We start from the raw sequence: 26,197 nt of genomic DNA on the forward strand, positions 1-26,197 counted from the left end.
ATCAGAAGAAATGTTGGAGTATTTTTGATGAGATACTTTAAAAATATACTGAAGAATTTTTACAGGAATCTCTGGTCATTTCTTCAAAATTTTAGGAACCTTATGTGGATTTGAAAAGGAAAATCTCCAAGAAATTCAGTACTAAATGTTGCTGATTGGTCTTAACAATCCTTGTGGTCCACCATCAGAATGACTCCACATCCCTCTCTCAGTGGCTGATACCATTTCTGACTGACTGAAGACTCCCAACAACCACCAACATGCTGACACATCCAAACATCTGCTCTAATAAAAAAAACGATCCAGAGCTGGATTTTCTGCAGAAACGGGACCTTCAGGAGATGTGTGGACACCGTTTATGGTCAAAACTACTTCCTGTTCAAAGACGAGGCTGAGCAGATGGATCAAAAGACGTATTTCGTTGATCCCAAACCAGAAAAATATTGTGTTAGAAGAGAGCATTAATGTGTATTTACTTAGTTTTTTATTGTTCTGAAATTCTAGAAGCAAACAAACTCAGCATGACTGTCTTGTGTTTGTGTAGCTTATTTATTATATTTGGGATTTTGTTGAATAGTCTGAGCAGAACTGAGCTGTTCAAGGGCAGAAAAATGATGGAAAGATGTTTGTCATCTGGTATCAGCAGCAGGTTATCCATGCATTTAACAAATAAACAGGAAACAGAGAGTAAATAGACATCATCTCCTGGTGTAAACTTGGATTCAGAGTATTTATCCTCCTTGTTAAATGTCACGGTAACCTGCTGCTGTAACATAATCATTTCCCAGTTTGCTATCAGTCAAATTCATCTTTGGCTGCATGTATCAAAACTGAAAAAAAGCTCTGTAATAGCTAAATTAGCTCTGCTTACTGTGGCATCATTAGCTGAGCCCTCAGTGTTCATTAAAATGGCACCTTACTGCACTGCACAAAGTACAACTGCCAGTTTTTCCCTAACGCTCATTAAACAGCAGTTATAGGAGTCATCACAGCCTCGCATGGATATTTACATGAGCAGTTACATATGTGAACATGACTTCATCACAAATTCAATAACAGAAACACATAAGTGCAGAATCATGCCAGTGCATGAATGCAAATCTCCCCCCTGATTTAGTGTAATCCTTATTTTTCAATAGTTGGCCTTATAAATGCAACTATTCTCTGGATTACTTCAGATTCAAGGCGCTCTAATGCTGTGAAATCAGCAGCCGATTCAGTGCTACTGTGGGCTTCTGCTGAACACTGAGACATCCAGGAGTTCTCTGTGCTGAGGGCTGGATTAAAAAATGCATAACAACGCTGCTTTACAAATAAGCATGAGGCTGAGGAGAAGAGGAGAAAAGGAGCAGAGGAAGAGGCGTACTGCACGCTCAGGAGAGGGGATATGGTTCTGCACTTGTTCAAGACTTCAGGACAGGGGTTTGGGGAAGATGCAGCATCGCACACGGGGCATGAACACACTCATGGGAGGGGGTGGTAACACTTTACAATAAGGGGGACGATAACTGGCATAGTTAGTAGGTAGTGAATGAGTAACTAGCTGCTGGTTAACCAGGGATGAAACAGGAACCATGCTTAAAATGAGCAACTAATGAATAGGTGATCATTAGATCATGAGTCAGGATTTTCCTCACCACTGAAATGATTCTAGATGTTTCTGAGCTCCTGTGATTAACACTGAGTCTTTCTAATAAAACATCAGAGAGCTGTCTTGACCTTCCCTCTTTGTAAAGTGTCTTGAGACATCTGGTTATGAATTGGCGCTACAGAAATAAAGGCTTAAGGATCGATTAACTACCCATTATGATGATCAACTGAAAAAAATCCCTTGCTTTATATCATCTGATGAGACATTACTAGCTATCTACTTTTCCACCAGTGGTTAACTAGCAGTCCTAGTGAGTCCTGGTTTCTTCTCGTTTCTACCAACTTTATAATCAGAACTGAGCAGACCTGATCACTAATCCTCCTCCCTGTGTCAGAGCCGCTGTCAGATGTTTACAGTCCGCTCTGTGCTGGGATGATTTGACTCAGTATCATATGACTGCAACTGGACTGCCTGCTAAAGGTGCCTTTAAACTGATGTTTCACTCATCTTAAGTCCACGACAGTTAAACAAGGCTTGAATTCTGGCGTCAGATTCCAGGAATAGTGCACAAAATATTTAATTCTCTTTAGTCTTACACTTATAATGCAGGAAAATGTCCCAAAAATGTTACAGCCACCTTCCAAAGAGTGTCATTTTCTTTACTCTTTAACTTCAAATCTCACATAAAGCTCACATATTATGCAAAATACATTTTTTCAGGCTCCTCCAACATTAATGTGCCCCTGCTCTGTCCACAATCCCCCCAAGAATCAGAATGCCCCCCCTTCTCCACCTTTCATAAAATGTATGCTAAGACAAGCCCCTCCCCAAGAGCTTTGGTACCACCCCTTGGGGTGTCTGGACCCCAGGTTGGGAACCACTGCCTTAAAGCAGGCTCAATCTACACAATCTTTTATGGTCATTCACGACAGCACCATGTCAGACTATGCAACAAAAATCTTGTCCCATCTTGGCTGACAACCTGGCCACACTACAAGAGTGATCCTGACCGCTCACCGTATGCTGACGTCACCACTGTCTCCACGACTGAGTGTGAGTTCACAGGTTGACAGGGGTGGTCAAAGAGTGTCAGTCACCCTACAACAGAAGCACTAAGTGATTGTAGCAGCCTTTTGCTCATAAAAAAGGAAAATAAGGCACAATTATGGATTGCATTATGGATAATAAGTATGGATGTCTCAAGAGGAGGACAATATGGACTGGCACTCTTTCAGATAGAACTTAAGGTATGCATCTGATAACGTAAATAAGATAAAATAAAATTTACTCATTAGTTTTAGGGAATGAAAGGGGATAAAAGAGGTAAATCTTGTCATGATGATGCCCCCGTTGGTAGACAAGGGGGTCAGGATTCATGTCGTTGATGTCAGGTCAGGATGTCAAACTAGACGACGATGTGAGAAAAATCCTGACATGCTAGTCTTGTTGAATCGTGGTCATGGGGCGCCTTGGACGCATCGTTAATTATGTCACACTACAAGACCGTTAGTCGTTCTTGGCTCTCTTAATCAAGCTCAAGTTTTGACGATGAGCTGCAACGTTGCAGTCGGGCTTAAATCTGGCTGAATCTGTGGTCTGAGCCGGCCTTTAGGGAAATAAGGTGTGAAAACTACTGTTGTTTTTTAGGTGGAAATGCACCATTTTTTCCTAAACAACTGATTTAATTTGTTGACAGTCCAATCTAAATTTGTATTTAGGATGGCTTGAATAAAGTCTAACTGCCTGATAAGGAAAAGATTTCTGTGGAGGAATGTTTTAGCACCCTTGGGCGAAGCCCTCGATATTAACACCTTTAGCTCCAGCCCCGCTGGTCTGTTTCCTCTTACCGGCTACGGTTGGTGTTTTGATGGAGCAGCCTGATCTAGAATCATGTATCCAGCATGTTTGATATTTATGATCTAAGACTGGGAGACTGGGAGCATTAAAGTAATCGTACTGACACCACTAATTTGAGGATAGTTTGGACAAATAATCAGCAGCAGCAAGCCGAGAATCGGGCCAAGATGCCATGATCTTTGGGTACGGGGCCCAAAAATCAGAGCCAGCCTATCCATTTGTTTCTCATTTGTTACTTAGTGGTTGCACCAGTTTTTCTAAAATGTTACCAAGAAGTCAAAGGGGAGTTTTCCCTTCATGATGAGTACATGACAGCTCCCCATCAGAGGGAGTCCCAAAATAAGCCAAATCTATGAGCGAGCCACTTACTGCAGAGCATTGTGATTATAGTCCAACATTTACAGGCGCCATTAAAATGTTTACTGAGTCTGGGACCAGGTCCCAGCAGCTGTGAGATGGGATGAGATGCTCTGGTGCTGTTTTAGCTGTGTGACTCCTGCAGCCAGTGATGGGTGGAGGGGTGGAGAGTGAGAGAGGGGAATCCCTGCTGCAATAACAACTTAAGATCCTCCCTGTGGACCAGTAAATTTAGCTCAGTGTTCATGAAGCCAGCTTCATGAGTCGATCCTCTTTCCAGAAGACACATCAATGCGACAATTACATTAATGCAGAGCAAACAAGTCGATTCCGGAAGGGTTTGAGCAAAATAGCATTATTGAGTAATTCAATTACTGGATGAAGAGGTGGCTTTCCAGGTGCATTTAGGGTCATTCTTACGCACAAATGATGCCTTGTTCTTAGAAATGATGCGTCTTAGATTTAGAGCCAAGTTACGCGCTTCACTGATTCTCCTGTTTGTGGCAAGATTTTTCGAAAGTTGATGCACGCCAGGATGAGATTTGTCAGGAGAATGTTTCAACTTAAATCCTCCCCATAGCGTCAACAGGAGGATGCATCTAAATTTAGAGTATTCCAGTGTAATACATGCCCACATTCAGCCCAAACCTGCAGCTTCTGCAGGCTCCTCATGCACAGGAACTCTCCCTACCTTCCACTTTGGTGAGGGTGAGCACCGGGCTGTTGCAGGCGGACAGCGGGGCGACCCTTGCGGAGTGTTTCTTCATGGTGCTGAGCTCGGATGGGCTGAGCTCCAAACCGCTTCGACTACATCCCTGAAGCTGATTTGGTGCAGACACCAGACCTCTTGATGGGACCCCTTGATGTTCCTAGAGCCGCTCTCCTCCTGCTCTCTGTCCCCTCGCATCCATCCAACTCCCTCTCGGTGTGTGTGTTTTCCTCTCTCACCTCCCCCCTCCCTCCACTTACCCTCCCCTCCTCTGATCTGCCGTATTCAGTGCGTCCTGCCCGGTCTCTCCTCGCGTACAGTTTGCCAATTTGCTGCAATTCGGCAACGTCACATATTCATCAGTCACCCCACAGCGTCAAAACCGCCTCCCACCATCCACCCACCCCCGTGTCCTGGAGCAGGCGTGCCCGGCTGTCCTCTCCCGACCACCCGTAACCGCTCCTGGTCCCCCCTGGGGGAAAGAGAGCTCCGGGCTGGAAGAGCGCAGGCGAACTGTTGGCTTTTAATGGGCTCTTTCACAGAAATAATGGGACCAATGCAGACTGGTGGGAGGATGGAGTGGGACTATGTAGACCATAAACACCCTAACTGGGTGTTTTAGTAAGTTGCATAACAATAAAACAAACTAATCCTTATTTATATTCAGAGACAGCACACAATTAATGCTCAAAAAAGCTCCCCAGAGACAACTCTGGAAAACTGCCTTGGCAATTAGAAATACTCTCTGTGTTCACTGTACATTTATGACAGAGTATATCACCATTAACCCCAAACACAGATTACCAATGGAATGAAAAAAAGGCTAAAACTGCCACAAACTGTGCAAAAGTGCTGCAATTGGAACTGAAAAATGTCTTCAAGGTCAAACAGGTTTTTACATAACAAAGCAGATTTTAGTATTCCTACACAATAAGAAATTTTCTCCTAATTTTCTCTTTGAAATTGAGTAACACTATAAAATAGGCTATAAATTTAAATGGGCTAAGTTGCTAGGCAACAAATTAGAAGCCAGTTCATTAACCAATGAACTAAAAAGGAATTAATGAATTATTAGTTAAAGGGATACTTCAACATTTTGGCAAATTTGCCCATTGCCACAATTCCTATAGTCTTAGTGATAGGGTCGTAACCTTTAGTTGTCCGTGCAAGCTATTTTTAGATCGGCACTGCTGAGTTCGGAGCTGCTGTGCCAACTCAATGGAGTCTTACAGTATTCCAGCTTTTCCTCATCAAACTCATCAAATACACAATCCAACAACTCCAAAACGCTCTCGTGGACAAGTTGTGACCTGCACATTCACCACGCTATGAAATAATCATGGAACATTACGAGACGTTTTAAAGTTAAATGCAAAGCCGAAACTACACTCCAGACATGGCTGCTGCCCTGTGTCACTCCGCCCAGTGGTTTACTCAAGAAATAGTTCAGAGTATTTGCTTCATGTGTCGTAATGTTACATAATTATACGTTATTATTTTCATAGCCTGGTGAATGTGCAGGTCACAACTTGTCCACGAGAGCATTTTGGAGTTGTTTGATTGTGTATTTGATGAGTTTGATGAGGGAAAGCCGGGATACTGTAAGACTCCATTGAGTTGGTACAGCAGCGCTGAACTCGGCAGCACCGATCTAAAAATAGCTTGCACGGACAACTAAAGGTAACAACCCTATTCCTAAGACTATAGGGATTATGGCAATGGGCAAATTTGCCAAAATGTTGAAGTATCCCTTTAACATGTAGAACTGGCAAAACAGTGCCAGTTTTTATGTAGATTAATTATCAGTCAGTTAGCTTCTCATCCAATCCATGGTTAGCTAGCAGTTAGGTTAACTAGTATATTGTTACTGATTTGTTCCCTGCAGTGGTGGACAAAGTATTCAACTCCAGTACTTGAGTCAAAGTATTGATACCCGTGGTCAAATCTTACTCAAGTACAAGTAAAAGTTGCTTGGTGAAATTTTACTCAAGTTAAAGCACTAAAGTACATACTTTTAAAAATACTTAAGTATTCAAAAGTACAAAGTACATTTTCTGATATCAGTGCATTGCTGTATTGTTTTCTCAGTGCTTTTACAGAACCTTGTAACTCTCTGAAACCTCCTAATGATGTACTGACTTACATGTAGAACCACTCTGCTACAAAAAGTCTATGAAAACACCGTCACCATAAAAATGCAATAAAAAACAATAAGGAAAACTATTGTCATTTAATTTTTTTTTTTTTTTTGAATGCAGAAATGTAGTTTGTTCGCAGTGTACACAGAAGACATTTGAAATGATATGAATCATTCCTCATTTCTGAAATCTCAAACATCGAGCTGAGATATGGCCATGGGTGCGCTGGTTTTCAGCTTGAGTTTCTCCTGCCATCTCCATTGCCGAGTTTTGTTTGAATGAAGGCGGGAGAGCTTGCTACACAGAGCGAGGATGACGTAGCCTATTTCCAAATCCATCCCAGGTGTGAGCGGTGACTGTGATTGGTTCCCTTCTGTGAGGAGCACAGCATGTGGCCAATTGCATTTTAGAAAAGAAAAACACCAACATCTGAGACAAAGCTATGCTGAACCTGAAGGAACGACCAACGACAAGTTTTCTAGAAATGTAGTGGAATTGAAAGTACAGTATTTGTCTTTGAAATGTAGTGGAGTGAAAGTCATAAGTTTCCAAAAAAAACAAATACTCAAGTAAAGTACAAATACTGAAAAAATGTACTTAAGTACAGTACTCAAGTAAATGTACTCCGTTACTGTCCACCACTGGTTCCCTGTTATCTGGCAGTTAGTTTCTCATTCATAAGATGTTAACCAGAAGTTAGTTGCCCATTCTTACCCTGCTTAAAATGTAGTCAGTAGTATAAAATCAGGTTTACTGTTTATTGGATCCCCATTAGCATCGGCACATGGCCGCAGCTCTTCTTGGGGTCCGTTAACTATCAGATACTTACTCGATTATACCCTGGTTAACAAGCAATTACTTATCAATTCTCAACCCAGTTAGCAAACAGCTAGTTACTAATTTATACCCTGGTTAACTAGCAGCTTACATATACTGTGTTCTGACCCTGGACTGCGTAAAAGAGAGGAAAAGGGGGAAGCTTTCTTAGGCCTAACGCCTAAAGGGGCACATAAATATCCATATTTGAAATCAAACACTCTCTGAAACTTACAACACATTTCAATACTCTCGTAATTTCTGCCTAAGGTAAATGTAGCCCGTTCCCTGCTTTTGAAAATGGTGAGAGCCTTTGCTTTTGTACATATCTGTTGTCAAAAACCTAAGAACTACACCATGGGCTTTCCAAACATGTGCTTGTTTCTCTGCTCTAACACTTGTCCAGTCGCCACACTTAATTTTATTAGATTTTTACTTTAGATTGGTTTAAAAAGAGGATCTACAGAGCAGATAGTTGCAAAAAGGATTATTAAAGTTGAATGAAGGGCAGTTTAGGGAGTTGATAAATTATTTGTAATCCTCAGGAGGAATTCAGCCTCACAGTGAAGTCCATTAATATTCAATATTTACCTCTTAATCCCACCCTCTCATATGATTTTCATTTGCATAATACAATGTGGAAAGTAAGACCAACATGACAAAGTGGATTTATCCTCCTCTGTGCTCGGTCTGTTTGTTTAGTCTAATTGTCAGACTTTGCAAACTGTACTGACACAGAAAGATTAGGAATGATCCGACTTTTCCCGGCCTGATACTGAGCATTATACCTCGCCTCAGGTTGCTAATGTAGAGAACAATCATCCAGTGATTTTCTTCTCAGTAAAACCTGCACTGCATAAATGTCTGAAAACTCCTTCATCTCTATAGGTTATGGAAATTCAAAGTTAAATACAAAGACATTACACCTGCCATCATGTTGGCTTCTTCATGTCTTAAGTTAGTTTGAAAACTACTTCCTCTTTGTTGGTGGTTTTGTTGCTCTGATTGGCCTGTAAAGTTGTGACAGACAGAACGTTCATCCAATCACACTCTGAGTTTTTTTCAAATCCTCTGCCCTTTCCCAAATGCTTAGTATTGAAGGTTTTCCAGATGGATGTGTGAAACAAATCCATTTGGCGTGTCAGGTTACCTCCAATCACCTTCTGGGAATTTTTCTAAAGTCCTGCCTTTCCCAAACCCTTTGTATGGGAGGTGTCCCAGATGAATATGAATATTTCCCAATTCTATTTTGCGTGCCCAGGTTTTATCCCTTTATCTCAGAATGCATGATTTTGAGTTAATTTCTCAAGTTAAATCTTCCCACCCTCTCTGGAAGTGTGCTTACATAAAATGTCTGGATGCATGTCTTCTTGAGGCTTCTGTAAAATGCTTTTAGTTGGCTGTACTCCGTGTTACTACCTGAGCTGTCATTGAGAGTTTCCTGTCAGCTGTGTTCAGCTAGGTGACGGAGATTTGAACTCCAGCTGTCTGATGATACTGTGACTGACCTGCTGGGTTACAGTCCTGATAGCTCTCAGCTCCACACCAGCCCTCACATGTCCAGTCTGTGACTTTGCTAAAGTCAGCTCAGTACAAATCACTCGAGAAGCGATGAAGTGTGTAACATTTTCAGACTCATCCATGAGGAGAGTGAGGGGAAAATCTCACTGAGTGTCCTTTTATTCTCTTCTTTGGGGTTTTCCACCAACAGAAGAAATTGGTTTTCAAAGCTGAAGTGACAGTTTAGAGCTTCACATCAAGTATCATAACACTTAAGGACCGAGAGCTGTCCGACGAGCCATAGTAGCAGCTGTTCACCGAAACTGGGTCTCACGTCCAGAGGTGGCGAGATGACACAATCTTCACTCAACCAAAAGTACGGATAAGTTTCTGAAAATGATTCTGGTGAGAAGAGAAGTACCGATTCAATCTCTGCTGTGGCATCAGAGTGAAAAAGGTGCAGGTCCTGAAATACTCTAATAGAATATAAAGCAGCTGGAAGGACTTTTATTGTGAAAAAAACTTACATCAGGGGTGTCAAACTCAATCACAGCAGGGGCCAGACTCTGGATTCAGGACTAACCTGAGGGTCTAACAGGGTAACCCTTTTAACTATAAACTGTCAGCCTTGTTTCACCGGTAATAAAATATGGAAATAAAACGTAGCACTGATGATAAACAATGTTGACATTTAAAAAATGAAAAGATCACTTAAAAGGCTCACAATCTAAGAAAAGTAAATGTATTAGTTCAAAAAGCTCAAAACATGAAATTGAAATATTATTTTTTTTAATGGCAAATATATAAGGAAGAAGTCAAAATCATGAGTTTTAAAGGTCAAAATATGAAATAACATTTGTAATCATGAAATTAAAAGTCAAATATGATTCAAAATTTTAAATTGTTAGTCTTAAAGGTCAAACTATGGGATTATGAAGTATAAATATGAGGTAAAATTCAAAATAATTGGTTAAAAAGGTCAAAATATCAATTAAAAATCAGAATTAGGAATCTTAAACCAAAATATTATAAAAGAAGTCAAAATTATGAGTTGAAATGTTCAAAGTAGGAAATTCTGAGTTTGAGTTCTAGTTGTGAGATGCTAAATTGAAAATGTGAAATTAAAACACAAATTAATTTCTTTTCCCACATTTCTGACTTCTTATCTAAATATTTGTACTCCTTATTTTTTCAGATTTCATAACTTAACAAGGATATTTTAAATCATCAAGGATAAATTCACATTTTTATACTTGAGGAAATCTGCAGGCCTCATACTGATGGGCCAGTTTTAACAAAAATATGAGATCATCTTGCGGGCCGGATTTGGCCCCCGGGCCATGAGTTTGACACCTGTGACTTAAATCATCAAATTAATCCAGTTAGCATCCTCACACCAACAACACGGGACACCAGCAAGCCATGAGACCCCTCCATCCAGGTCTCAAGTCCCCCAGCTTCCTTTGGCAGCACCGTTGCCAGCTCAAGCCAGTCTATCATCCGCCTTAAGACCAGAACGAGCATCGCCTACTCCAGTCTCAAATCTTCAGCTTTCCTTGGATCAAAACCAGCTCACAACAGCCCAACATTATCCCTGCATCCATCTGCTCATCTGGTTCCTAATAAATTCATCCTCTCATCCCTCGACCTTTACCCTCATTTCTTCATCCCTTCTTTACCATTTCATTATCTTGATATTAAACTACATAAACCCATTTCTGCCCAGCATGGTCTTTGTTAGTGCATCTAAAGTGTATAGTTCTGCCAAACTGCCATAAAACTCTGCAAAAAAAGTAGAAGAAGGAAGTTTTAAATAAAATAAAGAAGAAATTTCAGAAACCTGAAGTCGGGGCCACGGGCAATCAGCTGTGCTTGTGTTGCAGTTGTTTGGCATGCAACCATGTTTGATAGTGCTCTCCTTCCTCTTTCTTGTTTCAATAAACAGAAACAGTAGCAAGCTTTTAATCAGCAAGCATCGATTTTTTTTCTTAGTTCTGTTCTTCCTCCACTCCAACAAATCCCTGTGCTTGCTCCATGCTCAGAGTCAGAAAACATTCTTGGATATGGAAAGAAGGGAGAGTATGCAACAGGTCTGTTTTACCATTCCTGTTAACCCCATCTCAGCCATTATATAGACATTTTCTTCAGTATTTTGCCATTTCTATATTTCGTCCCATCTAGGAGATGAAGGTTACTCAGTTATTTGAGCATTGAACACCACTGGTCACCATGTTTGCTTCTTCTTTGCTTCCACTTCCAGTACCGTACTTTACTGATGCACAGATATAACTGAATCACATTAATCTGTTTACATGCACTGAATATACAGACTACTGGGCAAAAAGATAATGTTAATCCAGTTTTTAAAAATCAAATAACTGCCTTTGTCTGATAAGCATATCTGGTTAAGCTGTTAACATGACTACAACAGGTAACTCCAGAAATCAGATAATAATGGATTTAATGGTGCGAACGTAAATGCACTTAGAGTTGTAATTACTTTTGGTCAGTTAGCTTTCACACTGCACTTCATCAAGCATGACACAAGGTTGTGAAAAGTCGCCATGCGGCACTAGTTTGGGGCTTTAGCTCCAGTTAGTGTCAAGTGAAATCTGGTTGAATGTTGCACCATCCATCCATCCATCCATCCGTCCATCCGTCCATCCATCCATCTATCCCTTTCTGTTTTGCTGGGGCTGAGTAGCAGCAGGCTAAGCAAGTCAACCCCGATACCCTTCTCCCTAGCCACACTTTCCAACTCCTTCTGGGAGATCCAGAGACGTTCCCAGACCAGACAGGACATGTAATCCATCCAGTGCATTCTGGGTCTTCCCCAAGGTCTCCTCCCAGCTGGACGTGCCCTGAAGACCTCCAGAGAGATGCCCAGGAGGCATCCTTATCAGATACCCGAACCGCCTCAACTGCCTCCAGCTCTACTCTTAGTTCCCTCCAGATTTTTAAAAAAAACTCACCCTTTCTCTTAGGCTGAGCCCAGACACACAGAGAAAACTCATTTTGGACACTTGCACCTGCGATCGCATTCTTTCGGTCATTACCAAGAGTTCATGATGATAGGTGAGGATCGGTGAGCTTTTGGCGCAGCCCCCTCTTTACCACAACGGCCTGGCACGAAGCCTGCATTACTGCTGACACTGCACCGATCATGAACAAGACCCCGAGACACTTGAATTCCTTCACCTGAGGCAGAGATTCACTCCCCACCTGGAGGGACCAATACACCAATTTCCCCCTATGGAGTCACCACGTGCAGGGACGGGATGGCATACACTGGGGGGCAGGCAAAGGCGTGCCGGTCCAGGTAAGGCAGACTAATGTTGCAAACCCATCTGACATAGATTACAGATGCTATGATCACATGTTTAGTCATGTTTATCAAAAATATTTGGCCGAAATCAACCTACAATGTTTGCACTCTGAAGCAAAACAAGACCCCTGTTTGAATCAACCACCAGAGTTTGTTTGAGCATTCACACCACTCTGAACCAAACAACTATCCAACAAAATACATCAACTCAGCTCAGGTGTGACTGAATCTTTGAATTAGATTATTCTTATTTAAAAAGAGAAATTCAAAACATGCTGCATTGGATAAAATTAGTTTTATCTTTACTTCATGGCCAAACAAGTTGTCAGTGTTGGCCAAATGATTGCCATAAATGTCATACTTTCTCAGCTTTTCGAAAGAATCCTGTTCTCTGTCGCTGAGTTTTCCTCCTTTGTTTTATTTTGATTCATCTTTATATGAGGATTCGATCAAAGCATATTGCTAATGTTACATCAGTTGGTTTGTAATGTGCACTGATGGATGCTCCAAGAAATCCTCTTTCCTAAGTGTTGCTGTCCAGTCCATTTAGGTTGAAACCAGCCTGGATGTTGGGCAGGCTGCAGGCACAATGACCACAAATGCACCAGAGCTAAAGTAGCAAGCCTGATTTGAAAACGTAAAAGGAAATAAAGGATAATAGTCTTAAAATGTTCAGGGAAAAATGTCAGAAACTCTGCAAACAGGATGCACAAGAAGGCAAACATTACTACAGTATTCTGCAATCACTACTTTGGCTATCATAGTTTTATTCTTAATTTAAACATACCTGTGTTTTTATTTTATAAGGCTCTCTTTCTTTTCATTCAACCAGAATAGCCCTTACATTTCACCTTGATCTGAATTTTATTCAAACTAAAAAAGCCCCTGCAGTACTGACAGACTTTAATCTAACTTTAAAGATAGAAATGCAGGGCTGTTAATCCTGCATCCCTGTTTTCTTGTCTAATAACCATCTCCAGTTCTTCTGGCTATTGATAATAAGCCGACTGCATCATATCTTCCAACAGTCATCTTCTTTATTCATCTCTAATCAACCCCAAGCATCAACACAGCTCAGTATTTCACTAGCTAGGATGCTGAGAGCTACACAAATCACTGTCGCAGTTGTTATTGTCCCCCCTGAAACACGGGGTAGGAACTAATGTTTACACCAAAGCAGAGGATGGCATAAAACAGCAACTTACATAAAACATTAATAATAATTAAGACGCAACAAATGAAAGTTAAACAGTAATTTATTTCTGAATTTAATTGCACTATAATTATCTTAAACATTCAGTTGAAAACAAGAAATTCTCAACTTGCACTGCTGTAATTATTTCCCCTTTCTTCATCATTGTTCCTGCACTGATAAACACACTAATATTGTTATCATGGACGTTGATGTCCTGCTGTTGTGGACCCGCCAATTTACAACTGTTTCAACTAGCAGCCTGTCATTGATATTAGAAATGTTAAAAAGAATCTGAAAGTAGCTCAACTTTGAATGATCTTAGCACCAGTATCAGTCCTCTTCATTACATTATCATCTTAGTTTCTAATGCTCATATTAGATTGCTTCTTCTCCTGTCAAACACAGTCATTACTTCTAATTCTTCCTATATTGTGCCTTACTGACACTGCAGTCATATCAATCATGGAAGAAGGCCTTATGGCTGGGAAAGTCAATTAATCATATCATCTCTTTCATTCCTCTTTTTCTGACTCTCCCTCCTCTCTTATTATATCTTCCTCCTTTCCCTCTCTGCATCTCCCACTGCAGTGTTGCTGCATCTCCTCTTCTATTTCTGCATCCTCCTCCCTTTGCTGCATCTCCCTCTACTGTCTTTCTGCATCTCTAACTGCAATCTTTCTGCATCTACTCTCTCTCTTTCTGCTCTCCCTCCTCTGTCTTTTTACATCTCCTTCTTCTCCCTCTCTGCATCTCACTCTTCCTTTATGCATCTTCCACTTTTGTCTTTCTGCATGCTCCTCCTCTCTTTCTGCCTCTCCTTATTCTCTCTTAATGCATCACCTTTCTCCCTTTTTGCATCTCCCTCTTATCTCTTTCTGCATCTCCCACTGTTGTCTTTCTGCATCTTCCTCCATTCTTTCTGCATCTTCCTCACTTTGCTGCATCTCCCTCTACTGTCTTTTTGCATCTCTATCTGCAATATTTCTGCATCTACCTTCTCTCTCTTTCTGCTCTCCTTTCTCTGTCTTTATACATATCCCTCTTCTCTCTTTATGCATCTCCTTCTTTTTGCTGAACTTCCCTCTTCTATCTCTCTGCATATCCTATTCTCTCTTTATGCATCTCCTTTCTCCCTTTTTGCAGCTCCCTCTTATCTCTTTCTGCATCTTCGTCTTCATTCTTTATGTGTCTCCCTCTTTTTTTTGTATCTCCCCACTACTAACTCTTAGCATCTTCCTCTGTTGACTTTTTGCATATCTCTTGTCTCTTTTTGCATCTCCCTCCTCTTTCTTTCAGCATTCACCTCTTCTTTCTTTATGTAACTTCTTTCCCCTTTTCTGCATCTCCCCCTTCCTTATATACATCTTCCATTGTTTGTCTTTCTGCATCCTCCTCCTCTCTTTCTGCATCTTCCTCTTTTTGCCACATCTCCCTATTCTCTCTTTCTGTATCACCCTCCTCTCTCTATTTCTATCTCCTCCCTCCCTTTCTGCATTCCTCTTCTCTCTTTATGCATCTCTCTCTTATTTTGTATCTCCTTCTCCCCTCTTTCTACACCCTTCTCTCTCTCTGCATCGTGGTCTTCTCCCTGTCTGTATCACTCTACTCTGTCTTTTGCATCTCCCTTTCTTGTTGTGCATCCCCCTCTATCAATTGGCAACCCCATCATAGCTTCATCAGACGCCTGTTTAACACGAGTCTGGTTCTGCTTGAGATGTCTGCCTGGTGAAACAAACACTTTCCTTGCCACTGAAACTTTTCTAAATGTTGCTTAGAGCTGAGCTCATGGTGGTTATGCTGGGTCTTTCTTTATAAATATTACAACAGAGAGTCCAGTCTAGACTTGCCCTCTTTGTAAAGTGTCTTGAGATAACTTTGGTTATGACTTGGTGCTGTGCAAATAATAACTCATTCAATGACTCTAAAAACCCTAGATAATAAAGTAAAACAAAAGTTGAGTTCAATATATTCCTGCTGAAATATGTTAAATTCAACATGGTTAACAGTCTACCTTAAAAAGCACCATCAACAACCTACAAATGTAGTCTGCACTTCAATGACAGTTATAATTTAACCAATTGTGTCCCTGATGGTATTGTTTGCTTTGTAGGTCATACAGACATCAGTATTAATTTTAAACTGCGTGTGTTCAGCTACAGCTCCTCCTTGGCTCTTTAGAGGCCGTTATACACAAACAGATAACCAATCAGAAAGAAGCAGACTGCTGTCAGTGGTACAAGCTGCTGCCCCGTATTGATCTGAGGATGCCTCAGCTGTCCCTGTGACCCCTTTTAAAGACATGTGTGTCTGCAGAGGCTCTGCGTGTGTGCAGAGGCCGCTGAGTGTAAGCATGCCTAAAGGAAGCTGTACTGAATAATTCACTGCTCAGACTCCACCTCACACTCAAGAAAGAATCCCCTGCCCTGCTTTAACTAGGACAGGGAGCTCTAAAACCACTCTGCCCACACCCTGTCTGACGTCCCTCTGCAACCCAAGCCACTGGATCCTTTGTACTTTCTCCTCCTGTGTTTGGGTTTTAAAATAGAAAACATCAGGATCAGTGGATGGTTGCTAATGGATGAAGAGCAAGGACGAACTAAAAGACAGTACAGGACGTTTGATGGATTACATGATAAACATGTCACCCATGATTTATATTTTTCAGAAACTGCACATCCTGGCATTTTTATGTTTCCTTGAGAGTCCCATCTGGTTTCTGCAGCCACAATCCTCCGTTAGGAATCTCATTTCCAGGATTTTGTTTGGTAGAAACGAGAAGATTCAGTCTCAGAGTGTGTGCTCTTATTGATAGAAAAGACAGAGAGCTTGAAAAAAGGAGCGGGTGAGATCATTAAAGATCCCAGTCTGTGACTCATATAGACTTTTATGTGGAGGAGGATCAAACCAGTGCATGCTCTGAGACACGCCATGACAGCTCTCACATAGTGCATATCTGTATATGAATAGGGATAAATGTGCATGAGCACTAAGAAAGAGTAAAAAGGTTCCATCAGCGCTGCCTTGTGATTTCACTCAGAGGCTGATAGAAAGAGATGCAGAACGAGGAGATTATTCTCCCATGTACAGAGGGATGCTCTTGTCCTCTTAAAAGAGATGCTTCTTAATGTTTATTCATGCAGAATAAGAGACGGCACAGTAGCCGTTTTCCAGGTCAAACAATCCATAACTGCCCTGATGATTACTGCTCTAATGTTTCTACTGATGATCAGATTAATCAAACATGAAAATGCTTCCTTAAACGCCTCTCCGGGAATAAATACATGCAACTTCAAGGCAGGAAAAGACATTATGGGATATGGCAGTTCAGGAAATGCTGCTTGGTTCTTTTAGGGAAACTGAGATGGCCATGAAAGTGAGAGGCAAATACCTGAACTCAGAGCTAAGGACGACATTAGCCAGAAGTCTCTCCTCCAGGAGGGATTAATTGCTCAGGAAAGGTGTTTGATGGGAACGTTGACCTTAATTTTAAGAGATAAATTGGGGTAAAACGTATGATAAAATCCCAACCTGGAACATTTCTCAAAGAGTGAGCTGCAAAAACTAACTTTTAATGGAAATGGGGGAAAAGAATATGTAGATTTGGCAAATCAAAGGCTGGTTTAGATGTGCAGACATTTATGGTTTCAGTTACATGACCTGTGCAGAGGCCTGAGTTGCACCAGCTAAGAATTAGTTCAAAGGCTGCTTAGTTTAAAAGCTGATTCTGGTTTAGTTATCAAAATGCTTTGGCATGTACCTTTTTGGTGGTGTTTGAGTATTAATGACAGTTAGCAGGAGTTATTTCAGCCATTAGCCTGCAGAAACAAGATGTGGCACTGTAGCAAACAATGCATTAAAAATGCTTTACACTGATTGGTCATCATATCTGCAACAATATTTGTGTTAGTTTGGACATTATGCTCCACTAGTAAGGATGAACAGTATGCGGTGCGGCTATGAAATAATGAGACTGCACTTATGAGTTTAAAACCACGTGGTTCACAGTTGCACAGCCTACTTTTGCTGTTATTTGGATATTTTTTGCCAATTTTTTCATCACTTTTAACCCCTTTTTACCACCTTTTAATCCCCCATGAACCACCTTGACTGTTATATTATTTAAAAAGTCTATTTTGTATTGATATGAATATGGTGTGCCTTGAGATTTTGGCTTAACCTTAGGTGTGCCTTGGGTGAAAAAAGTTTGAAAACCACTGCTCTATCTAATAGAGCAGTGGAGGGATGGTGCCTTAGCTCCCCCTATTGATCAGCCTGTAATGGCTGTGAGACACACAGTTTTGTCTCCATGTTAGCACAAGACAGACCATAACATTTCATAAATGGATATGGAGAATATTCATGCATCACAATCTCCACTTTGTAAAACAAGCTAACAAGTTTAGAGAGAGAGAAAAGTGGAAGAAAATCAAGCATATATTCTGGTACGACATTCCTGGTGCCTTGTCATCCTCTATGCTACCTCTTTCCCTGTTACTTGTGTGATGCTGAACCAAACAAATGGACTCAAATGCAAAACTCAGAGTCACAGAGGCAAAGTTCAAAGTCTGTTTAATCAATCCAAGTCGGTACACAGAAATTCACCAAACACTAGGCAGAGGTATCCAAAAACAGCAGGCTAAGACAAGGTCCAAAAAATGAGATAACTGGTCAAAAACTAACTAGAAACACGAGGGGAATGCTGGAACGCCGACACAAAGGATGAGAGTATCTGGCAGTGAAGGAAAAGACAGGGAAGACTAAATATGCTGGGGGAAGGGAGACAATTACACACAGTTGAAACACATGAGGTGATCACAGACGTGGGGAACAGGTAGGGATGGGCAGGAAGGAGCGTCTGAAAAAAGACACAAGATAAGTAAACAAAATAAAACAGGAAACAAGACAAGACACATGAGGGACAACAAAATATACTAAATTTAACCCTAAATATGACAACTTGTCCATCTCAATGCGAGCAACAAAGAGGAAAATAGGAACAGGGTGACTGGGGATAACCTTTGCACCATTAAGCTGCACTGCACTCTGTGGCTCACAGGCAGTCAGGAGACTACAAAAGAAAACTCAGTAACCAAACTGATTTTGTAGGTGGCACTAGCTCACATTGCATGCATGTAAAAGAGGCGATCTGCAAGGACATGAATACGGTGTGCCTTGGGACTTCAGCTTGATCTCTGGTGTGTCTTGGCAAAAAAAGTTTGAAAACCACTGGTGTAGATTAATGAGAATAAAAATTAATTTAAATGACTGTAGCATCAGGCTGCAACATAAAATACAAAATATGCATTTTTACAACACCTGTCATCTGCATAGAAAATTGCCATATTAACTTAAACTGTTAATTTTTGTCATGTTAGACCCTTACACAGCAGCCAGAATACTATTCAATCACTAAAATCTTAAAAGTTCCAGCCAGAACTTTAATTTCAAAACATCGGTGACTGCTTTGGCCAAGATAGTTAGTCATGTTACTCAACGGCATTATGATGATGACCGTCAGCATTCACTTTCAGTCAATGATCATGTCCTACAGCACATACATGTTTTGGTCAAGTTAACACAATATTCAGTGGCAGGATTAGTTGGTTCGGCTACCTACAGAGACAGAGAGAGTCTACAGTGTTTCCTCATCTATTAGTGCAGGCCTATTCAATTAGCAGCCTGGGGGCCACATGCAGCCCAGAACCAATCCCAAAGTGGCCCAGCCTGTGGTCATGCCAGAGATGCAGAGGGAGCCTGTTTTGCAAGTTTTCATGGATTCCCACAGTGTTTCAGACTGTGAATGCAACACTATACGTAGTCTAGCAACACTCTACCTACAATGCACCAATGTTAATTTTGTCAACTAAAACTATGACTAAAATTATTCATCAACAGCCTTTTTTCCATGACAAAAACTAGACTAAGACTAACAAAATAGATCTGTGATTACTAAAACTGACAAAAACTAAATTTAGTTTTTTCTCAAAATGACTAAAACTAGACTAAAATGTAATTTAGTTTTTGTCAGACATTCAAAGTCTGTGATATTTCTCCACTGTAGGTAAATCTGTCAAAATACAATGCATCTGTAGCTATTCTGCCTCTCAGCTGTAGAAAGCAGGGACCCCAGGTTGGGCAGGGTGCAGAGAACACACTACCATGATCTGGTACTAAATTTAGGCAAGAAAATAAATGCTTGGACTAAAAGTAAAGACTAAAATGTGAGAACTTTTTATGGACTAAAACTAGACTAAAATGTTTAGAGTTTTCATCAACAAAAACTTGACTAAAACTAAAAAGGGTAGAAATGACTAAAATGGGACTAAAACTAAAATGCATTTCATTTAAAGATGAACACTAAAATTGAAAATAGCTGCAAAAATGAACATTGCAATGCACTGCCTTGTTTTGATGCGATGCTAGCAATGTAGACAGAGGTAGCCCCAAGATACCAAATTAAAAACATGTCCTTTTCAACTGTAGCTACATCTGTGCAAATTTAGTTTTTTATGCACTTAAAGATGTGCCCAAAATCATTATTTACAGAATTTCATTTTATTTTTTCATTCTATTTATTTTATTTTTATTAAAGTGAGAAAAATTGACTTTCTTCTACCTCAGGTTATGTTCAAATGCAGCTCTCTTGTTGTGTTTTTATGCACTTTTTGACATGATTTCATCATGTTGCCAAATTTAAAAGGGAGACTATGGATAAAAAAGTGCATATTTTTTAATCAAATTGATCTGTATTGGTTCAAAATTTGACATTACCAGCTGCTTACTGGGCATCGAACATTTTTTGATTTTAACAACAACTCTTTGACATTTAACAAATAAAACCAGTTGAAGCTTATATGGATGGACACAGTCAGATTCTCCCATAGGGAGCCATTCTATCCCATCAGAGGATGGTTCCATGAGTGTGTGTGGTTGTCTCTAAGCTAATTTTGCTGCCATCATTTGTTTTCAAAATGAAACTCCAGAAAATTACAGTATTAATGTGGGTCTGCTGCACAGACTTAAACTCTGCAACCCTGCAGCTCTGTGAGTCAGCATTTTGAACAAATGCTTTGAATCCATCCAGTAATTGTTCATTTATTTCACTAAAAGTTCAGGAGAGAAAACAAGCAGAGGTGTGATAAAAGACTGCTGAGATTATTATACTTCCTGTGGCACTGTACACATGTGGAGATTTTCTACTTGTCCTTGTTGCTGTTCCTCGATTGCTCTGCACTTCTGAGATGTGCATCCTTTTACCCCCCAAACACCCTGAATTTAACTTTCATTGTGGCACCAGAAAAAAAGTAAAATGGGCTGACAAAGTAATCGGGTTTCAACCTGTACGATCATCAATAGCTGATTAGTATTTGTGTTTGTGATCAGCTGAAGGTGTACCCAATAAAGTGACAGGTGGTATACATGTCTTTAACTACATGAACAGGCCTTAATTATCATCTTTTAAGACAATAATCGATTCATTACTGACTTCAAATGATTTGAGGTAACCCTATCTGGCTATCAAACCCTGATATCTGCATCCATAATGTTTTCTCTATCCTCACAAAAACAAATCAGCTGTTTACTGTAATCTTAGAGGGCGGGATGTGAAGGAGGAAAACGAGGTGGTTAGAAATCTATAGTATTGATTATGCATAAAAGTGCTTCAGCTGCACATCAGGCAGCATGGAGGATGTGAGAAGATGATTGACTTGGAGGGCTGGACGGTGTGTGTAAGAGTAAATGATTTCTTACTGTCTAATCTAAATCAGTAAACAGTGTAAATGTGTCTGTCATCATTTGGAAGGAGACGATGCTGGCTAAGATTGGCAGAGTTGTTGCAGCTGCCTCTTTACCAGAGCATTAACAGATCCTTTAGTGGTGTTTTTTATCCAATTGCACAGCTTTACTGATTTAAGATAAATTAACATCTAATGCTGTGGCAGTGACATCCAAATGTGAGCATTATTGAGCTGAAATAACAAAAAGAGGTAATTTAATCAAATTAGATGGTAAAAGCAATGATGTATTAGCACATATCCTGAGAATCCATGTCTTTATCAGGCAAATCCATTTTGCACAGCTCCAATCTGAAATGATTGTGCCAGGTCTGACCAATCAGCATCATTTGAGGAGAAGAAGGTGTAAGGGTCTGGGTTTAGTTGTACCTGGAAGCTGGTAGCAATGGCTGCTGCTGATGCAGTGACAGGCTCAGATGTAGCTATAGCGTTGTGTCAGTTTTACCAGAGCTGGATCTTATTTCTTCATTAAAAAAAGATGTTTTTCCTTTTCTCCTTAACTGCTTAACTGCATGAGTTTGTAATAGTTACCTGCAAGGTTATGTTGTACTGTAAGCTGGTATGCAAGTTTGGGTATAGTTTAAGGGACAGTTTTATGTCAGGTCTGGACAGCATTTCTTTATTGAAAGAGGAGCAAAGAACACAAAAAACGTAGTCTTGGCAGAGAAGATACAGCAGCATTAACCTGTTTAGTTTAGGTTAGCACTCGAGCTGCATGTGTACGACATCACTTTGTCTTGCTGCTCTGATTGGTCCGTAATGAATGTGACAGACTGAACATTTACCCAATGACCCAGCAAGAATTTTTGAAAAGTCTTGCCCTTCCCAAACGCTTTGTAAGGGAGGTTTCCCAGCTGAAAGTGTGCATAAGTTCGAGGCACATAGGGCGCTAAGGATTCATGTTGGTACCCAGAGTGCCACAACATGGGTCTGGAGTGAGGGGAGGGTGGCCAGAATCAAGCCTGACACGTGTCGACACATAGGCATGTGTCAAGCTAAACTGCATGTCTGTTGTCCAGGTCTTTTCACCCCCGGTAATAGGCCCGGAGGTCTTCGGCGGACACCCACACCACAACCAGGGGCTCGTGGCAACCCTTCTACCTGTCTGGTCAGTAGCCTAGGCTGTGCTTACTCACCATATCCACCCATACTCTGCCCTAAAGGTGTGGACTCTAATATTTTTCCAACACATTATTTTCCCATGTCCCTGGTAATATGCAAGGACATCCAGAGCATGACCTGGGTTGTGTCAAACCTTCTTTATGCCTGGTGTTGCCCTCAAGCAGCTTACTCACCATTACATGTCTTACTGAAGCCTTGTTTTCTGGCCCAACATGCCTAAAAGTTCTGCACAGTACTGTACAGTGAAATATATCCCATGTTATGGATATATAAAACAGTTTATCTGGCGTATCAGGTTAGCTCTCACTTGTCCAACCCAAGCGGCAACCTCCAGTCCTGAAAGTTGCTGTATTGCAAAAAATTGCAATACAACGAGTGTCCACTTGAGACTGGCTGCAGGAACAGGAACACCAGAAGTCCCGTCTGAACATCTGTTAAAAAAGCTGGTTTTTACACTATAAATAAACTGGGTTTTTTGTGCCACAATGCTTTAGATTATATCTAGGAAAAACCTCACTTCAGACTGATTGGCAAGCCTCATTTGATTGATAGATAGGCAGAAGCTACGTTTCAGTCAACCAGAATGCTAGCTTGCTAGCTGACAGGAAGTCGATCTTAGTGGGCGAGCCGTTAGGTTGATCCAAAGTTCGGTTGAGATAGCAATTTCAGTATGGAGCCCGCCACGGATTGGCTTCCAAAGCAGTTTGAGTCCACCTATTTTAAGCAGACAGCTGACGTCACACAGGCTTTGTCCAATTCTTTCTACAGTCTATGGCCCCACCATACGACAAACAATGTAAGATCAGGCTGAAAGTTGAATGGACTTCTAAGTGGGTCACCTGACTTAAAATATGTATCTAAATTGTCTTGAAATTGCACAGCATATGCCTTGAATTATTCAGATCCCATTCTTTACAACTCATGATGAGCTTAAACCATTTCAAATAAAAGAAACAAAAGAAAAATCCTTACTGAGAATTTTCTCCTCTATGTTTTTTTTTTTATTATTCTTCAGTTTCAGGTAGCTCAACCAGGTGACCTTGAGAGTTGCAGGTGGAAACTTTTCTGATTTCCAGGAGGCAAAAGGCTTCCCTCAGTGCCGACATTGCATCACGTTTGATTATAAGTTGGTTTTAGACATCATCACCACCATCAGTGGGCTTCAAAAACCAGTGGGTGACATCACTGAGAATATGTCCATGTTGTATACAGTCTGTGATCCTGACATTGCAGGTGAGTAAACCTTGGTTTAACTCAACTGTCATGAATCAAGATAAAATAAAAGACTGAATGAGTTATCAGAGTTAAATGTTTGCTTCAGTTGACACTACACTAGTGCTAAACGTGCTGTTTTGTGTCAAGGTCAGAATTGCTGCAGAGTGCTACCATGACTGTGAGGGGACTCTTTAATGACACTGTTAATAATTAACTAGCTTTTTCTCAGTGACTTTGTGTAGAATCAAATAAAAAGGACAATCTAGTTTAATAGAACTATGAATATTGATGATCGAGTGACTGATGCTATCGTCAGTGTTCTCTGTGAGGAAACTGTAGAGATAATTTCAGCATTTTCTCCTCTGTGGAGTAAAGGAAGTGAATATTTGATCTCCTCTGTTCCGTCTCTCCTTGCTCTGTCCTGGCCCGGGTCAGTCCCGGGTGCTGCTTAGCATGGGAAGCATGTAGGCGAGCTGTAGACATGAGAGCAGGGGGGTTCATTACCAAACTGAAAAAGACTCCGTCTCACTGCCCTCTCACTTAATAACAACTCTCAGGGCGTGGGAAGAGGATGGGCGAGGCATGAAGTCCTAAATAACAGCTTGTTTCACGTAGCAGAAAGGTCAAGTCAAATTAACTTTCCCTCTTACAGGAGCGATACATCTTCAGAGCAGACGCAGCTCATCTGTGCGGGCATGCCGCTGTCAAGGTACTGCAACCGACAGCAGTTTATTGGATTAATGACTTCGGCAGGTTCCCTTGGGGAGCAGGAAGGAGAAAACAGAAGCCAAAACACTTTCTGCATTTTAGTTACATTAATGGTCTGAATGCTGGCACACAGCTGCATTGATCCTCACAGATTCAGCACGCTGGATAAAGCACTATAAAGGATGTGATCGATGAATGTGTAAAACAGGAACTCTGATAAATATGAACATCACTCAATAATTAATCAATCAGTCCTTTGGGAACTCCATGAGATAAATTATTGCGCCAACTTTTAACAAGAGTTGTATGAAAACTTGTGCTATGTGATTGCTGAAACACTGTCAGTCAACTCCACACCATCTGAGAGTTGTTTAACTTTCTGAGGATGTTATTCACTATGGACAGCAGTGTGCAGTCACCAGCCTCAGGCTTTTGTTGAGGCGTACTGGATTAGCAGTCATTAAGCTTAATTGTTGGATGCTTAGAAAGCCATCAGTTCCAGCAAGTGCTAATGAATCAACAGTTCACACCTTGGAAAGTTCATTTAAATGTTAAGCATCTTAACAGAGCTGTAAAAGGTTAAAATACCAATATAGGAGTTATTTTATATCCTGGTTAATTGCAGTGGTGGAAAGTAAGTAATTACATTCACTTAAATTACTGTAATTGAGTATTTTTTGGGGTACTCGGGTACATTTTTAAATTGGTACTTTTACTTCTACTTGAGCAAGATTTAACCAGAGTAACTGTACTTTTACTTGAGTGCTATACTCGTACTTTTTCCACCTCTGTTGACTACAAAGTAGCACAAAGAGAGAGAATAATTTCACAGCTGTAGACTGTTGGGTTTTTTTGTTGTTGTTTTTGATGTAAGACACATTTGCACCATGAGTGAAGTTATCCATCAAGTTAGAGTTCACGTCTGCGACTTAAGTTGTTCCTAAGGGACGCACAGAGCATGTTCTTCATCAGTATTCATTTCTTTGCTATGAGTTTGACTTCCGGCTTTATTCTTGTTAAAGGAGGCCTGCCTTGCCCCAGATTTTTCGTAGTAACTCGATGAGTTAAATTAAAACTGTCATTTTTACCTCCGCCAAGGAGGATATGTGATCGGCAGGGTTTGTTAGTTAGTTAGTTTGTTTGTTAGCAACGTAACATAAAAAGTTAAAAAAGTTATGGACGGATTTTGATGAAATTTTCAGGAAATGTCAAAAATGGCATAAGGAAGAACTGATTAGATTTTGGGAGTGATCCGGATCACCATCTGAATCCAGGAATGTTTTTAAAGGATTCTTTACTATTGGAAGATAGGGCTAATGGTGGAGGTCTGTGCTCTCTGTGTGCTTTTCTAGTTTTCTATGAATTTTACCTCATTATCAGGGATGGAAGGTAACTAATTACGTTTACTCAAATTACTGTAATTGAGTAGCTCTTTTTTGTACTTGTATTTTTATTGCTACTTTTACTTAAGTATATTTTGAGTGAAGCACTTAATTACATTTTAAAAAGCATTGAGTACTGAGTAAAAAAATAAACACTAAAAGCCACAACAAGGAGGTCCAAGCTTTCTCCCAACAACATGAAACCAGTGGTTTGGCTGATGGTCGGTACATGCACATAACAAGAGAACGATTTCATGTTTCTTCCCAAAACAGCTGCTGCATCATACTTTAGGTTGTGTCAAACCTATAATAAACAGCCTGGATGGAGGTCAGTATTTTCTTGTTATTGCACATTCAGGACAGGTCATATTTGACTGTGAAAGCCCCTTGGGTATCAAAAGTATCTACTCAGTGCTCAGCACTTTAAGTAAATTTTAAATTGAAAACTTAAGTAGATTTATAGACCAGTAGGCTACTTTTACTTCT

At 40.5% G+C, this 26,197-nt stretch overlaps 1 protein-coding gene across 4 annotated transcripts in view; it reads right to left on the reverse strand.

Annotated features, from left to right (window-relative positions):
* Positions 1-26,197, reverse strand: part of slc35f3b (solute carrier family 35 member F3b) — a 174,553-nt gene that overhangs the window by 85,302 nt on the left and 63,054 nt on the right. The window contains exon 1 of one of the 4 annotated variants that reach the window (XM_041788761.1): positions 4,497-4,617. The exons of the other annotated variants lie outside the window; for them this stretch is intronic. Coding sequence (XP_041644695.1) covers positions 4,497-4,572 — 76 coding nt within the window. The 5' untranslated portion in view covers positions 4,573-4,617. Of the gene's footprint in view, positions 1-4,496; positions 4,618-26,197 lie in introns of those variants that run through there. 4 annotated transcript variants of the gene reach the window in all.

Source organism: Cheilinus undulatus, linkage group 6, assembly GCF_018320785.1.
Source record: "Cheilinus undulatus linkage group 6, ASM1832078v1, whole genome shotgun sequence".
In the NCBI taxonomy this organism is placed as follows: Eukaryota; Metazoa; Chordata; class Actinopteri; order Labriformes; family Labridae; genus Cheilinus; species Cheilinus undulatus.